The sequence below is a fragment of the Xenopus tropicalis genome, chromosome 9, assembly GCF_000004195.4.
Source record: "Xenopus tropicalis strain Nigerian chromosome 9, UCB_Xtro_10.0, whole genome shotgun sequence".
Taxonomy (NCBI): domain Eukaryota; kingdom Metazoa; phylum Chordata; class Amphibia; order Anura; family Pipidae; genus Xenopus; species Xenopus tropicalis.
Window position 1 is genome coordinate 62,630,523 of NC_030685.2, and position 17,787 is coordinate 62,648,309.

General features: G+C 38.2%; 2 protein-coding genes across 2 annotated transcripts in view; one reads left to right on the forward strand and one right to left on the reverse strand.

The window, feature by feature from the left end:
• Positions 1–1,473, forward strand: part of cerkl (ceramide kinase like) — a 60,265-nt gene extending 58,792 nt beyond the window's left edge. Inside the window, exon 13 of the mRNA XM_002932015.4 lies at positions 1,269–1,473. Within this exon, the coding sequence (XP_002932061.3) occupies positions 1,269–1,350 (82 nt within the window). The 3' untranslated portion in view covers positions 1,351–1,473. The remainder of the gene's footprint in view (positions 1–1,268) is intronic.
• A 3,914-nt stretch (positions 1,474–5,387) lies between these two features.
• The window catches only part of itga4 (integrin subunit alpha 4), a 66,104-nt gene continuing 53,704 nt past the window's right edge, over positions 5,388–17,787 (reverse strand). The window contains exons 19-28 of the mRNA XM_002932016.5: positions 16,735–16,833; positions 15,327–15,406; positions 14,283–14,372; positions 13,520–13,610; positions 12,115–12,222; positions 10,538–10,657; positions 9,944–10,063; positions 9,589–9,684; positions 8,728–8,847; positions 5,388–8,013 (exon numbers count right to left, since the gene is read on the reverse strand). Of these exons, the coding sequence (XP_002932062.3) occupies positions 7,912–8,013; positions 8,728–8,847; positions 9,589–9,684; positions 9,944–10,063; positions 10,538–10,657; positions 12,115–12,222; positions 13,520–13,610; positions 14,283–14,372; positions 15,327–15,406; positions 16,735–16,833 (1,026 nt within the window). The 3' untranslated portion in view covers positions 5,388–7,911. The remainder of the gene's footprint in view (positions 8,014–8,727; positions 8,848–9,588; positions 9,685–9,943; positions 10,064–10,537; positions 10,658–12,114; positions 12,223–13,519; positions 13,611–14,282; positions 14,373–15,326; positions 15,407–16,734; positions 16,834–17,787) is intronic.

The window sequence follows — 17,787 nt, forward strand, 5'->3', positions numbered from 1 at the left end:
TGTGTATGAGCCATATCTCAGCCCATATCTGAGACCTTTGTGTTGCCATTAGGAAAGAGAGAATTTGTTTGTTGCAAATAAAGGAACAGCACTCACAACAAGTTCTATTCCCTTTAACAAAGGATAAATGAGTAAAAACACACAGGAGATAAGAGTCACAATCTTTTATTAATTCAATAAAAATCCCAAAAACCATAAATATAAAATAACATTAGCAGACAATTTCAATAAATGGACAAGCGGGTTTCAAATTCTTTTAGTATGAGCCCATAAATAAAATATTGCACAAGTTAAGTATTGCACAAGTTAAAAATAGCAAAGCATTCTGCCCCACGTACAGTGTCTTTCTTGTATTAGAGACAGGCAACTTTGCCTATTAAAATGTATACAAATAATATTTTTTACCTTGGCCAGGATAAGAAGCTCGCTCAAGAGCGTATGTTGCTTGTTGCCCATTCCTGTCGCTATTTCGTATATCCAGGATGATGCCCAAAGTACAGAAGAGGGACAAACCAGGAGAAAATCGCAATCTTCACAAGAACTCCTACGGGTTGCGTGCATCTGCACTTTTTCAAGGAAAATTAAAAAATTCTCCTTAAAAAAGCTCATAGGCGCAAAACACGCTTTTTTCTCCTGGTTTGTCCTTCTACGCAAACCATACTTTTGGGTGACAGTTTTTATTTAATGATTCCAGTGGACTTGGTGTAAGAAAACACCCATTGACTTCAGTGCATTTAGTTTGTAAAAAAAAAAAAACAAGAAAAAAATTATTAATATTTATTTATAAAGCGCCAACATATTCCGCAGCGCTGTACAATAAGTGGGTTACATACATAGGACATACAGAGTAACATATAAAGCAATCAATAACCGATACATGCAGACTTATTTTGTTTTTATATTACACACAGCTGAACTGCAGCTCTTTTACTGACTTCCTTGTTGAGCATGAAACTCTTTCCCCTTTTGCCTACTGGGCATGCTCACTGCCAATGCTTCAAATCAAAATCAGTCAGGCATTCGCAGTAGGCCTCTTTGAGGTCATTAGGAGGAGTGCTCAGAAAGCAAAAGGGGGCGGGGCTTCACACAAGGAAGTCAGTTAAAGAGCTGTAGTTGAATTATAATAGAGAACCAAAATAAATCAGCATGCAAAATGTAAAAAAAAAATGAAATAATTCCCCTGTGTATGGCTATTGAGTAATACAATGGCAAATCTATATGTTTGGTCGATTAAAACCTGCTTTACCAAAATAATCTTTATTTCACAGGTTGCACCCAGAGCTCATTAATATTTATGGAACGAACGTTGAAGAGCTGGACGGGTTCAACGCAAAATGCAGCTGTTTGTAGTTTCTCTTGCTCCAAACAAAAACACGCCGGGAGAACAACATTTTTTTGTTTTTTACCTTAAGTTTTTAGAACAAAAAAAAAACTATGAAATTAAAAATGACAAAGAGCTGTTAAATCACAAAATGGAACTGAAAGCCATGAGCAGTCGAGCCAATGGGGAGAGAGTTTTGGACTAAAACAAGGAATTTAGGGAATATTTCATAGGATGATTATACTCGTCTCTTAAAGATCACACAGGTCTCTTTTCTAATCCATTTTTTTTTATCAAAACTTGTTTTTTTATTTTATTTTCAATTGCACGTTGTGACTGTATTCATGTGATGGTTGTGGGACAGTAGAAATGAACGCCCCCTAGTTTTGCTATAAAAGTTGGAGAAAAACGTTGTTATAGATGCAAGAAAATTCACCACTGAGCATTCTACTGAGCAAAAAACTCATAAGTGCAAGAGAAGTGACCAATGAGAAAGCTGATTCCCAGCACTATGTCAGGCATCTTGTTGTTATTTTACATATATTTTTTCTTCATTATATGACACTGGAATCAGTGCTGGGAAACTGCTTAATGCTTCCAACTCCAATTGCAGGAACAAAGAACAGGGAGCCAGATTTACACAGATCAGCTGGGATTCTCATTGGAGGATTTTTTGCAGTTTAATGCAGTCGCTGTCTGTGGGGATTTGGAGAAAGTTAAGGAAAAGTTTTATTGTGCAATAAGAATACAACCCTGATGTTGCTGGACTACAGCTCCCAGCATGCCTCTACCTTCATTATATGTTAAATTATTCTGGGATTTGTAGTTCAGCAACAGCCAAGTAAAGTTTGGTTGAGCAGTGCTGTGCAGCAGGGTTTAGTACCCCATTAAACTCCAGTTTGACTGCACTGGCTGATCCATTGTTTAACAGCTTCACTCACTGCCAGCTTAGCACCTCCATGTCTTTTAGTCGACTGATTGAGGGAATGTGATTATGTCTGGCATTCCTTATGGCGGGCAGTGCAAGAGGGAAGGCATTAAGGCCATGTTGTGTGGCAGTCTCCCCCCCCCTTGCAGGCGTTTATTAAAGCAGCAGCAGGAAGATACCAGGATATCATGATCTTTATTATTAATCATTGGCACCATGCCTTTGTTTTTAAAGGAGATGGTGAAATCACCGGGCAGGTGCAAATGTTAGGCGCCCCCCAATGATTATAATTATTTACCTGATACCTCGGGTCGATGCACCACAGAGCAATCATCTTCATTCTTCAGTGGCCCCAGTAAAAAAGACAGATTATTGCTTAAAGTTCAGCAACTCACTCTAACACCCAACACAGAGAAGTAAGGAGATTGCCCCATGGTGCTCGCACAGTACCCCAGGCCGGGGCAGCTTTCTGCTAACAGGAACACTGGTCAAATAAGTGATTATAATCACCAGGATGCCTAACATTTCCCCCCGCCCCCATAGTGAATTCACCTTTCTTGCTCCTTAAAGTTTAGCAAATTAATTGAAATGAAGATATGAGTAACGCCTGAAGCTTTCGTTTTCTAAAAGGTGATGATAGTTTAAAAAACCCACTGCCTACCGCAATGCTGCATTTCCTTGGATAGTGGCCTTTATAGATAATATAAATAATTAAGTTTTACTTCCGTAAATAACCATCTGAAAGTTGTTGATTTTTTCCATTCTATGGTATATTTATTTTCTTTTTATAAATCATTCATATCAGTCCCTGCTCCAGTGGAGCTTAGACTCTAACAGCGGACAAACATGTTAAGATCTGCTCTTTTGGGTCAAGGCCCAAGGAAAAGCTTAGCAATCTGTTTCACTGGGGGGTACCTAACATTTTGTCCCAACCCCCCTTCCCCAGTGAAATAGACTTATTTCAGACTAAACAATCAAATTACAATGAAGGGTATAGGATCCTTCAGAGTGAGGGCTGCATCAATGAGACAGTATGGTCCCGGATCCAACAGAGATCCAATATTATACATTTTTAGAAAGTATGATGATTCATTTTATGAGGCACTGTGGGTGATCTAATATACTGTATGCAATAATAATGAATTTGAGTGGTTTTCTTTTTGGCAGAATACTGAGCCTCTAACCCCCATAGTATAATAAAAGGCACAAAGTTTGCCTAGTAGCAGTAACCCATAGCATCCAATAAGATGTATGCTTTTAAACAAGTAACCAGTAAATGCTACCTGCTGATTGGTTGCTATGGGTTACTGCTCCTGGGCAAACATAGTGCCTTTTATTGCACAACCCCCTAAGTCTCTCTATTTACTGTACAACCAAGTAGTTTTGCCCACGGTAACACAAAAAGTTTATGTTTGGAAATTTGTAATTTTTTATTACTGTGTGCAATTTTGTCTTTAACATCAAGCAACTCATTTAACTATTTCTTGCTAAATAAGCTGTATGTTTGCAAGCCTTCCCAGTGTCACCTTTTTTCCTGTTGTCAGATCGCTTGCATTTTAGCCCAGCACAGATAGAGGAACATAAATACAGGACTCTAACTTATGTCCACAAACGCAGTGGGCAACTTGCACTTATATATGTGTATGTATGTATGTATGTATATGTATGTATGTATGTATATGTATGTATGAAGTCCCAGGGTGCCAGCACTCAATCCATAAAACATTTGAGGTGCAAGATCAAAAGACACATTTATATAAATGAGATGGAGATATTTATAAATATATATGTATTCCAACTGAGCCGCACACCATATTGTCTAAAACTCACCATTTATTCCAATCCAATAAAAAACATGAAATCCCAGCATCACATAGCAAAATAGTACTCATCTGACTAGGAACATCAGTTTCTATGACAACTTTGAAACGCAGAAGTAAATGGGTGTCCCCACTTCTGTTATTTGTGTCGGGGGACCTTGGTAACCAGTGACGTTACTTCTGGTATAAACACTTGTAAATGGATTCACGTGGACTGTTAATTATGTCATTTTTGCTGATGCTAGAACGGGCTTGAAAAAAGGACATACAGGTACAGGACCTGTTATCCAGATTGCTTGGGACCTGGGGTTTTCCAGATAAGGGATCTTTCCCTAATCTGGTAATCATTTACATATTGAATAAACCCAATAGGATTGTTTTGCCTCCAATAAGGATTAATTACCGTATATCTTAGTTGGGATCAAGTACAAGGTACTGTTTTATTATTACAGAGAAAAAGGAAATCATTTTTAAAAATCAGATTTACTTATAATGGGGTCCTTGGGAGATGTCCTTTCCGTAATTCAGAACTTTCTGGATAACGGGTTTCCGGATACGGGATCCCATACCTGTAGTAAGCCCCTGAAACATCGCAACAATGTTCCTGATCAGATGAGTACTCTGTTTGCTATGTGACACTGGATTTCATGTTTTAAGTTTCAGACGATGTGGTGTGCGGCTCAGTTGGAATACATATAATTGCATGGGCTGTCTCACTATAGGAACAGCAAACGCACCAACTCGATTTTAATCGTATGGACTGCACATCTATCTAACTATCTAAAGGTAAGTATTGTCTTGTGAGTGGTTTTACTCATGTAAAAAGAAAACATTCAAAAAAAAGATTGTGTTTGTGGCAAAAAAAAAACAATTGCGTTTTTTCTAAATGAATGTCCTGATTCCTTTACTCAAATCAGTCCCTAAATGTTCATTTAACACAGATACTTGATGTACTTCCTTGGCAAAAGTTCCTTGTTCCCATAATATGGCGTGTGTAGGCCTTGGGCTTTAGAAATACTTACTGGAGACTCCTCTAATGTGTTTTTACACTATTGCCATGTATATTGAATTACATATGACAAACCAGCTCTTACTTTACTTATATATAATACAGGCAGGGGCGTAACTGCAGAGGAAGCAGACCCTGCGGTTGCAGAGGGGCCCAGGAGTGTAGGGGACCCAGTCAGTCTCTAGTTAATAAGCAACTGCAATATCTTAGTAGAATAGGTCAACTTGGGGCCCTAAACTGAATTGCTGTGGGGCCCAGTTACATCTAATTACACCACTGAACACACAATGCTACCAACATTAACAATAATGGTTTTACATCAAAATACAGCAAGTAGATAATTGGCTTTGAAATCCATAACACTTACTGGCATTCTGACATTCTTTATTTTTTTTATTATATTCTGATAATTCCAAATCTTTCATTGATTGATGTGCAATTTGGGATGTAACATTTCTTTACATACAGTATATCAAATACATTTACCCAGCGCCCCCCAACCTGCCCTGCGGCGCTGCTGCTGCCCTTGTGCAAACAGGCACACACCTCCTGTGCCCACAATACCACATTGTTTATAATGCAATACAAAGTGAAAGCCAAAATAAAACACATTTAGTGACCTTAAGGCACATTACAGTATAGAGACAGCAAAAATATAAACCTATGGAACTTTTTATACAATCTCTTAAAATTGCCTTATTACCCCAACTAATAATAAACTCCAATTATTTTCAGTAAAAGATGTGCTTTATCTGGAAAATCCCACAGGAGCTGCTTTGTTCGTTCTTTCCGTTCCTTTTTGAGGTATTATTTTACAAAAATAAAATAAATCAGCAGTTTCAATTATGTGGGATTAAAACAGTTTTTTTTTTTGTTCTCTGAAATAAATATTTTGGAGAGATTTTCTAAATTCTAGATTTGCTTTAAAAAAACCCAGAATATTCTCTGGTTCAGTGCTGTGCAATATCTTACAGGTAGTGGACTGATGGCCATACAGCATGTTAAACTGCCGGATATATGGAAAAACCATGACACCATACAGTCTAGGGAGACCTTGAGTTTGGGGCCATAATAAATCCACCAAAGGGACACATCTGGCCTGCAGAGCCCCAGTTGGACAGCCCTGGTCTAGCTGATGTTCACAAACCCCCAAACCAAATACCTTTTGAAGATGGAGAGCCATAAGGTAGAATGGTCACGCAAGACCTACCACTGACCTCCAGTCTTTTTGTGCCTCACACTCCATAAAGATCTCATTGTAGACTTTATAAATAATACTTTTATCATCTTTTTTGTCATTCGACCATACCATGGTTTTTGCTAGGTGTAACAAAATGATTATTGGCATTCACGTACATGTTTTGAGGATTCCCATGGATATTCCAGTGACCAAACATTGAGAATAAGGGGCAGCGACTCATTAGAGGAGATCTAATAAGGGCACAGACTAATTTAATGAGGTCCTAAAATTTGTCAAAGATGTAGAGTTAGGTACAGAGCTGAGTTCTTTTAGAACTATTTTTGTACCCAAGTTTGGATTTTTGTACCCTAATCTAAAGGTATGTAATGCCAACCAGGATCTATTAATGCTGTAATAATGCATTTTCATTAGTTACTGCTGTCAAGTTACAAATGTAATGCTCTGTTTTTCATTTTCCATTTCTACACGCAACAGTACAAGATAAAACCCACAAGCTGCCTGTACAATGAGTGCACTTATAATTCCTCATAATAATGGCTTGAGATAAAAAAGTCATAGATAAACCAAAGATAAACTGGCCATTTTGCATTGCTATTGGCAGCTGAATTTTTTTTTTCATCAAAAAGCGCACACACAAAACCTTATCATTGCCCAAAAGTGTTAACGACATAAAATATCTCAGTATGATATTAATGGGCTCATTTATCAGTTTTTGAGCTTGTGAATTCGAGTTCATTTTCGTGATTTTGCCTACTCCCACTGACTTCTATAGAAAGTTGCAAGCTTTTAGATGACACCGTTTCACCTTTGAGTTTTTGGGTTTTATTAGCACAAAAAAACTCAAATCATGAAAAAAATCAAACTTCAGCATTGATAAATCACCCCATTAATTCACCCCTGCCTGATCTTCATATGGCAATCTGTAAGACCGTATCATTACATAGTAACTGCTATATTTAGTTATTACAACCATCACTGGTATAAAGAAACCCCATAATCAAGTTGTAAATTCGTTCTGTAATGTAACCTTTATGGAGCAGACCTAGTAAACTGCGGCAAAAACCTATGTGGAAGGTGGCTTAAAGGCCCAGCAGGATATGAATTTGCAAAAGTAGTGTTTTCACCCTCCAAAAATCAAGCAGTTGGAGTGTTTGGTTTGTAAAGCGTGATATCCGAGTTGCGTTCATAATGCTCAATGCATTCATAACGTTCTTCATCTTTTGATCAGATTGTGCATAGCAAAGTTGAACTCAGAAGCCTGGTGTACGTCTGTGGCCTGTGCCGGTATAAAGTCAAGAACCAAACAATGATTGGACAATCCCATTTCAATGAGGATTTGCACTGGTAGATCACTTAGGAAGTAGCTGTCTTTATGTCTCTGTGGGTTCCACAGATTTTTTAAGTATTAACTTCTTCCAAGTATTTCTAGTCATTAAATTCCTGAGATCCCTGGTTCCATGTATACACGTATTATTTTAGAGGTAACGGTGCATTTTCATTTGAAAACAGAAACACATTCTTGAGAAGCTGGCCAGTCCTTCATAAATAACCTCTGAAATGGACAGTACTCTCTCGTAAATCCTCAATAATCCTCTTGATTCATCAGTCCACATTCCCATCGATAAATAGTCCTTATTTTTCCCTTTTTTCATCTTTGTTTACATAGTTCCAACTTTCTCTTCTGCTAGTCTCTTCTGTTCCAATGGGCTGATATTTTCTGTTGAAGAACCCAACCTGTAACACAAAATCATATGTTCAGAAATTTGTGGGAAAAAAGCACAAAGCCCGGTCCAGCAATCAAAAAGCACACACGTGATAAGATTATCCTAGAAAATAAAATCCTTATAAATGGTGACTGGGATGCTATTAGCTATAATTGGTCTTTAGTGATGTCATTTTTGTCACATGACTTACTGAAACTTATGTATTATAATAAATAAAGAACCCCCTGCTGTAATATATGATCATAATAGAAGCCACCTCAGAGTTCCATTGCCTGTATAAAACCACTTGTTCCTTCTATGGCCATGCAACATTTCAGTGACTTCCAGGGTCAGACTGAGGGGTACAGGGCCCACCGGAGATGCCGCCCCAGGGTCCCCGCAACCCCCAAGGTTCCCCGCTGGGCACAACCCCTTAGCGTAATTCGGATCTCCTACCTTAAGTCTGCTAATAAAATTATTTAAACAGTAATTAAACCCAGTAGAATTGTTTTGGCTCCAATAAGGATTAATTATATCTTAGCTACAAGCTACCGTTTTATTATTAGAAAGAAAAAGGAAATCATTTTTAAAAATGTGAATTATATGAAGTCTATGAGAGATGGTCTTTCCGTAATTCAGAATTTTCTGGATAATGGGTTTCCGGATAAGGGGTCCAATTTACTGTATATAGATATATATATATATATAGAGAGAGAGAGAGAGAGAGAAGAAAAACGTCTATTACCTTCCATAAAATATATGTCAGTAAGGAAAATAAAAGAATTCCTAATAGTAAACTAATCCCGATGATCAAGTAGATGACGTGTTTCTTGGGCTTGTGATTATGTAGTGCTTCCAACACAACCTGAAATATGAAAGAAAAAATGTAAGCACAATAAATATTAGTAATAAAAATAAATAGTGGCCTGTACTTTATACTTTATTTCCACATGAGAGGACAGACTATAGCTACTTAGCTAAACATTTTAAAGGTAAAATGCAAAGAAGATTGAATGAATATTCTTTGGGGCTGATTATAAAGGTCTGAGGTCCTTTCAGCACTTGAATTATTCTTTTGAGCACAGAAAAAACTTACCCCCCCAAACTATGGCAAGTTTAAGGGAATGCAACATAGCCAGGCCAAGTAGTATTGCTGCCCAGCGTCTCATTAGCCTCATGTCTGCTTGCACCAACCCCCCTGTGACATACACCTCCCAGAGGGGTAGCTTGGCCTCTTACTACCAAACCCTACCCATCACTTTCCTCCTCCAGCTGGTTATTTGCTATCTCTCACCTTCCTTTATCATCCTCGATTGGGAGGATGATCGATCCAAAAAATTGTGCCCCCCACAAGCTGTGCCTTTGTTTATCCTTACTGCCAGCCCTGGATTTAACTCGACACATTATCATATGTTCAAACCAAAAGTGCATTGTTTGCTCTTTGTAATTAGTACTTCTGACCACTCCAATGGTTATTTCCGAACACCCCCACCCCCGTCTGTTGGTTTATGTTGTGATACAGCAGAATTATGGGGCCAGAGGCTCCCAAGGCAGGATTTGTAAGCAATTATAACATCTTTAGAGAAGGCTGTTGATTTGTTCTTACATATGCATGATGATCCTGGTTAAGGTTGATGATCTTAGGGCTATCTTCAAAGCCTGCTTGAGCTGTTGTGAAAAACTGTATTAGCGTGGCTTCATCCTACAGTAACAACAAGAAGGCAATACAAATTGTATTAGTGAAAGCAAGAACAATATCTGGGAACAGGCTTGGCAAACAGAATGAGAAGAATAGTGTTGGGCTAAAGCTATATACTGTATGTATTAATGCTGACTTTAGGGATGCACCGAATCCAGGATTCATTTTGAGATTTAAAAGAATCCCAGTTATTTCTATAGGATTCAGATGTAGGGAATGTGAGTGCCTACATACAAGGAACTTTTGGTACATATATACTTACTGTTTCTAAATATGAATGACTGATCTCAAGCTGTACTTCCACAGTGGCTTTACTTTCCCGTTCCATGTCCCCAAACAGGCACAGAATTTGAATGCAAGAAGGATCATCTTTCATGCAGTACTGGGGAAACAAGCAGACATTCTGTTACATATCTGTAATGCTTCCCATTTTAGAATAGCAAAAGAACAAAAGTTTTTGTGTTTGTGCCTTTAAGAATTAACTTTTATTTCATACGATTAATTTAATCGTATGAAATAAATGTTAATTCTTAAAGGCACAAACACAAAAACTTTTGTTCTTTTGCTATTCTAGTTACTTTTTGGGTGGAAAACACCTTGTGTATGCCGCATTTTGTATATATATGCCAATGATCTAGCACACTTCTTTTTTCTTTTTGTTTGCTTCCCATTTTAGCCTTTATTCATGCGCTTGTACAGGCCTGGGCAGCAGTCTTACAATGTTAATATGCTTGAAAACACCAGAAAGAGAAAATGAATGTAAATTACAGTAAGTTCAAATTAATTTATTTTTTGGATTTAAATCCCTTTTTAAAAAAACAGGTAAATGTTCATAGAGTTGTGCTTTAATACTCACCAGCCATCTTTTGTCCGGCCTGGAAAAAAATGCAAATAGATCACCAACTTTTGAGCGAGTGTTTTTGGGTGTTTCGCAGCCCCTTGTGTAGTTGTCAAAATAGCATTCACCAACGGTTGTCTGCAAGGAATAAGTAGAATTTTAGATGAAACTACACTGCAGTTGGCAGCTAAACTGAATTATTTTCCCTATTTGCAAGAGCATTCATTCATTTTTTTAGTAAATGTAGTAAATGGACTAAGGGCCAGGTCACAAGCGTGGATCCCTTTCTCTTGGCCCTGGGTTTTACCGTCAGGCTGAGTGACACCCATGTTTCTGCACTGAAAAATAATGAATCCGCTTCAGTGCAGCCACACGCGGCAGAAGTCAGTGGGAGTTGTTTCTGGGCAAAATTTATGTGGTTCAATTCAAGTTTTTTCAGTTTGTAAAAAAAAAAAAACATTGAAAATTATGGGTAGAATTTGATGCCTTTGATTTATTTTTATGGTTAAATTCAACTAAGTTTATTATATTTGAAATTTTTAATAAATAAGCAAACATATAAGTTTAGCAAAATTGGAAAAAAGCCTCTAAATTTAGCAAATTTGAAAATGATAAATAAGCTTTTAAAGGGGAACTCTGGCTTCCGAACCAAAACTTATTAAAGAGCCCCAAACAACACAGAAACCCCTAGTGTAATCCGTTCCTTCTAAAAGTATGAATAAATACCATTTTTCTATGCTGAAATCCTGCTGCAAAACAGTTCTTCTCTTTCTGTATCATTTGAAATCCTGGCAGGGGAGGAGGGACTAAAACACTGATGTGCATGGAATTGTGGAATTGGGAGGATGCAGGCTGAAGGCAGACTGAGGACAGTTGACTACTGTTACATTTTATTTGAGTTTCAAAGTAGTCAGCCAGATCAGCAGTAGAACATCTACAGAGATGCCAGGACACACTTTGGTATGGGGTAAGAGGTAATGAATGAAGGGGAGGGTTTTTATTTACCACTGAAACCCAAACTGCTGTGTTGGGGGATAAATAAAGTGCACAACCCACTAACAGTCCTAGGGTGGGATTAATAACATTAGAGTTTGCACCATTCAAAGGGCATAAACACTTTTATATTTGTTTGTTGTTTTTTGTAGTGGACTCACATATTGAATGGTCGCTTATTTATTAATAAGAAAAACTCATTGGCACAAAAACCTTGAATATTTTGAGTTACAAGCTTTAAAAACTCCAAAAAATTAGAGTTAATAATATCTATAGAAGCTCGCAAGCTTTTACATGGCAAATTTTTACATTCAAGTTTTCTGGGTTTTTGTACTCAGGAAATACCTGACATTCCAGTTTTCCAACCATAACTCCAATTTGAGATTTTGAAGCGGAAAATAACTCGACCCGAGAAGAAAAATCAACCTCGACTGTAGATAAATCACCCCCTAACTATCCTTCTCTTGAGAACCCTTATTAACCCTTGTGTGTTGTACTAGCATTCATTGTAACACACAATTGGTTGAGTACCCACTGACATGACTAGATAGAAGAAGACAGAGTGGGTCAAGGAAACGTACCTACACATGCGCTTAACATACCTTTACAGCCAAAATATCTAACAGTTTCACGCCATTTGGTGAGAATGTGTTAGGCAACGATATCTGAAGCTTTGCAGCCGGAACCAGACTCGATCCAGCATTAATGACCTTAGAGGAAAGAAAGCAACACAGTTACCGGTGGCAGCACCATAAGGTTTGCAATGTATATATATATGTCCATTAAGTCAGTGCATTCAAATAAATATTCTTTTTAAATTGTACCTGTGATTTCCTATTGCTGGGGTTTTTGGTCATTAATAAGCAGTACTTAAAACTCCAATGAGAATAGACTGGGTGGAGCTTTGGTTAGATAACCAATTAAAGATAGGCAAACAAACCAGAGCTGATATCAAACTGCAACAATAATAACTATATTCCCAGGACAAATATAACTGGTGTGTGTTTTGTTATTAGGCAGTGGTGTAAGGGCAGAGCCACAGAATAGATGGCCCTCAATGACTCTCCATTTCAATAGAAATGTGCAAAATGGATCAGAAGGCTTTTTATGGATGGTGTGGGACCTACTGAGATTTTGCTCTGAAGCCCCAATTGTACATAAAACCCAAGTGTCCCTGTTCCTTCTATAAATAATTTATGTTGATTTAACATTAATTGCATGAAATGTGCCTTTTTAAGCTCTGAAATGGAAGAATATTAAGTTCTTTCCAGTTTCCATAAAAATATTTTGCATATTAAAAAGTTAAGAGTTTTTCTGAAAACCTCAATTGCATAAGAAGTCTGTGACCAAAAAAACTTTCATCAGAAAAACGTAGTTAGTGTAAAGCTGGCGAGGTCGCCAAGCGAACGGATTTTCTCCCGATATGCCCAGCTATGGGCGATATCAGGCTAATTCGGACGTTTCACTATAGGGCCAAAAGATCAAATTAAAACAGCAGGCATAGGCACCCTCGGCATTGATTCGTTGATGTGATCCCCGATATGACGGAAAAATCAAACCTGCCCGATCAAGATCTGCCCAATTTCAGGCCAAATGTCAGTCAGAGAGACCCGTCGATACACTGCTAGATAAGCTACCGAACTAGAGGACCGATATAGGCAGCTAAAATCAGCCCATTGTATGGCCTTCTTTAGTGTTAAATCATATTTAAAAATGCAACTTTAATTAAAAAAACTGAATGATAGAATAGCTTGAATGTTGAGAATATTCTTCAATAGACAATTTTTATTTTATAAGTGATAACTCTCAAAAATTTGAGCCCGTAAACCTTGAATTTAAAAATTTTTTAGATTCATGATTTTATTTTCTCCTGTCGTGCCAAAACCTTTAATACATTTACCTCCTAAAAATTCGATACCACTCCATTTTTTTCAGAATGTCTTAAGCTGACCCCATAGCATGCAGTCAGGTCAAACTGTAAGTATAGCAACAACACAATGTTCTTACATTGAAAGTGAACTCTATCTTCTCCATTATACAAGCACCATCTGGTTCATCTTCATGCGGCCCAAAGACAAATGAAAATGGAGAAACCGTTCTGTGTAGAGAAATTATTGGCAGCAAAATAAAAGATCAAGCGCTGAAAAATGCTCATATAATTCTTTTTAGCATGACCACTAGGGGTGCTCTCATTTGTTATGTAAATCTAGAAGCTTTTCACTCTAATTTTTAAATTCCCCACTGTATAAGTGTAACAAATATTGAGGCGGTAAATGTATTGTTTTTTTTTTACTTGTTTTTATTTTCCCGCTACAATCTATATATCCTCCTAATATCCCACTGTCTGACCTGCCATGTAGCTTCCTTTATATGCTTCTATAGCCCACCTACTGTGATATAATTCACTAACAATAAGCCAAAAGGATTGTGATTTATCTGCACTGGGGTTCTGGGCAGCCAAGTGCAACCATTAATGGAATTTTCCATAGCAGGGGCGGGGCCATAAACCATTTCCACAGATTCTAGTTCAACACTGTCCTTATGCTTTTTTTCATGGCAATTAATTATAATAAGGATATCTGTACTGGGGGAGGCTTATTTTAAATTTCAAATTTGTGAATTTCTACAAAAATTTGAATTTGAACGTTGATAAATCAGTCTCATAAAGAACGGCACAGCGATGACTTATTTTTAAAAAAAGAAATAACCCTTTTCTTAGTAAAAGCCACAGACCTGATGTTAATTGGTTTCACTATTAGACTGAACTTACCCCAGAACATTGAGGTCGATCTCGTATCTGGTCGGTACAATGAAACTGACTTCATTATTCCATATAGTGTCTTCGGTGAATTCATTCTCACTATTTGGAGAGAAATCAAATGGCTGCATTTAGAAACTTTAAATCAAGAAAGTCAATCTGGTTTTAACGGTGCCAGAACCTTCTTTTTTAATCCTACTGATGTGCATTGGGCCATTATATGAGCAAAAAACCTACAGCTGCTGTAGTGCCTGCACAGCTATGAAATTCCTGGTACAAAGTGAGATCTGTTTCCACCACTTATAATTGCCCCTCTGCTGGGCCCTGTAAAATGCCAGGGGGTCCACTTGCCCTTCCATAAGTTGTGCTCCCTAGTGCCCTAACATGAAACTGAATCAGAGGTTTAGCAACATCTAATTAAATTGCATGAATTGCTTTGCCCAGATCCAGTTATCGCCTTACAGAAGCTAATCAGATTATCTTGCACCCTTTCTAAAGACCATGCTGACTCTGCAATCATCTTATTATCTATAATGCAACTCTAGTATAATATAAAGTTGCTGTATTCACACATGTGTTAGAGACCACAGTGTCAGCTCACATCTTCACCCTTTTTAGCAATGAAATACTTCAAATCTTTCTCACCTTAATAATGAATTGTGCATTTTTCACTTAAAAATGAAAAAGCCAATTAATTCCCTTCTATATCCTATGTATTTTATATTGGTGATACATGCTTCAGATGGTACATCAGCTCTGAACTCATTTTCTTACCCTTCCATGTCGCTCACCAGGGTCAGACTGGGCTGGCGGGACACCAGGAAAAAACCCAGTGGGCCCCCCTAACCAAGACACGATCCCGGCCTGCAGTTATTGGTGGCCCCTACTAACCTCTCTCCAATAGCAGTGAATTAAGCATAAGGTATGAATGGGGAAAGGGGGCCCCTGTTGTGTCTCTTTTCCATGTGGGAGGTGGAGTTATAGGTGATTGATGATTACAAGTTGTTCCCATGTCAGTGCTTTACTAACGACCACGTATATTGGGAATCCACTCACCAGGCCACAGTTGCATTTATGACCAGGTCCTCTTCTGCTCTGGTAAGCGCACTGGAATCCAGGAGAAATGAGAATTCTTGCTGTAGGAAAAACAAATTAACACATAATTCTGTATCCAATATCATTCTGAATCCAATATTCCAAATGAGCAGTAATGGGAAATATGACACAATATAATTTACAGCCAATTATTTTAAATTAAAAACTCTTCCATTATTTTTAGAACAGCGGAATAGTTCAGCTCAATCTTAAATGAGTGTTAATTCTTATTATTGCTTGTTTTGCCCCTATCTAATGCTTTTGCTATTTTTGCTATGCCAGCACCAGCTGAATTATTAGGCCTTTTAGAAACACAGAGGAGAAGCCTTGGTGTCAGCAGCACCCGCCTGGCAAGATGACTAAATACACTAACTCTGCTGAACTAAACAACAACTCAACATAATAAAGGGAAACTTCCTATTAATTGCAAGCGTTTCAGAGAAAACAAATTGGCGCAAGATGCTTATCTCTAAACACATTCTTTGTGCTACAGCCAACGTCAGTGCTCCATTTAATCCTTTCCGCTCCACCAACATGCAGCAATATGTGCCCTTTGCACCTATACATTGAACTGATAGGCCCAGAGCATCTTATTCACTAGAAAGAATAATTCACTGTGCTCTCAAAATGGGACTGGGCTGGAGAGGCCACTTTACCAACACCAAGCACCATTTATAAAGCACAGGTACAAGTGCAAAGTTGAAAGGAAAACATGTTTTCCTGCCCTTGTCTATAGGGACAGGTATTTGCACTGCAAAATAGAAAGCAAAGACCGGTACCTCTCCCACCCATGCACGCAGTCTTGCCTCTGTTCTCCAGCAAGTGCAAAGGCAGCCCCTTGGATGCCCCCTAGCTTTTAGGTGATTTAGATGCAGAATCTACGGAGCATCAATAGCCACAAAACTTAGGGGGGTCCCCTGTACTTATCATTTCCCTATGGCAAGTGCAGTAATGTGTTGCACCCACTGCTCTGCGCTACACTAGAATCATAATACAGCTAATTGCAATGTCTGGGACCTGGGGGTTTCCTGTAATATCTATGCCTTAAGGCTGCTAAAAAACATTTAACAAAAAATAAAATAAAGAAAAAATATATAATATTTCTGATGTCAATATGGCTTTATGCAGCTGGTTCCCCATCAAGTACAAGCTGCTGTTTTATTATTACATAGATAAAGAAAATCTGTTTTAAACAGGCAATATGGAGCATGGCACTGTTGTATATTGGAGCTTTCTGGATAATGGGTTTTTGTATAAAACATACCCATACTTTTATTTTTAGGCATGGTTGGTTGCCAGAATTCTTTTATTTAGCCAGAGGATGATACTGGGAAGTTCTACAATATTTACTGCATGTTTCTGGGCATACCTTTGAAAAAGCGTCAACGTAGAAATGGCCAACGCTGCAGTCAAGCCTTGTCTGCTCATTTTCCTCTTTATTCACTGCACAGCTGATCTCTTTCTCAAGCTGAAAATCAAACCACAATGATCCTGTTACAGAAGTGGCTGCCATAATGTAAAACATTTAGTGCTATTTACCAATAAGCAGCAGAATGAATGGATCAGAATGTTCCTTGGGCAGATCCATTGGCCAGCCAGTGGGGCAGCCCATTGCCTATACAAACTGCTGCTTATATCATAAAAAGTGGAACTGGGTAGCGGATCTGAGCTTCATAAGGGATGAGAATGCAATGGCACTCACAGCTTTTATTGAGTTATGGTCTGCAGCAAATGATGATATGCTGTATAATACTTATATAATGTATAAGGGATCTTGTGACCCTCCAAGCCTGTGCATTAATACTGCAGGCTTGCCTGGCTAGTCTGCAACAGCTGGGAGACTACTGTTTGCCTCTGCTGTAAGCCATTCCCACAGTGCTCCATGTGATGTCTTATATCAGGGGTGGTCAGCAGGTGGCGCTATGTGATATTACATTCAGTTCTGCAAGTGATTACATGTAGAACAAAGGGGCATCATTATTGCCTCTAGTATCTTGAGATATGGCTGTATTTTACATAATTATATTCACTGACCAAAGTCAGACTGGGGTGCTCGACTCAAGGGCCCACCGCCCAGCCACCGTCACTCCCTGCTTTTGCCCCAAGCTACCACGGCTCCTGCTAAGCTGCACTACTTACTTCGTTGTTAAAAAATGAAAGATGGCCATGCTAATTTGCACCAATTGTGTAATAGTAAATGCCAATTAATTGATAAGATAAGAAAGAGATCACCCCCTATATCAGTCTATCGGTACAGTTAATCATTTTGCCATTTCTGTACTAACTGGAGGTGAATGTGGCTGTGACTTGTGGTTCATACAATGGCATTAAATCAGTATGGCAGATCTCACACATATAAATAAATGAGTAAAGATAAAGAAAGATCTCTGTGCAGTCCATTGCCAACGTCCATAGCGATCAT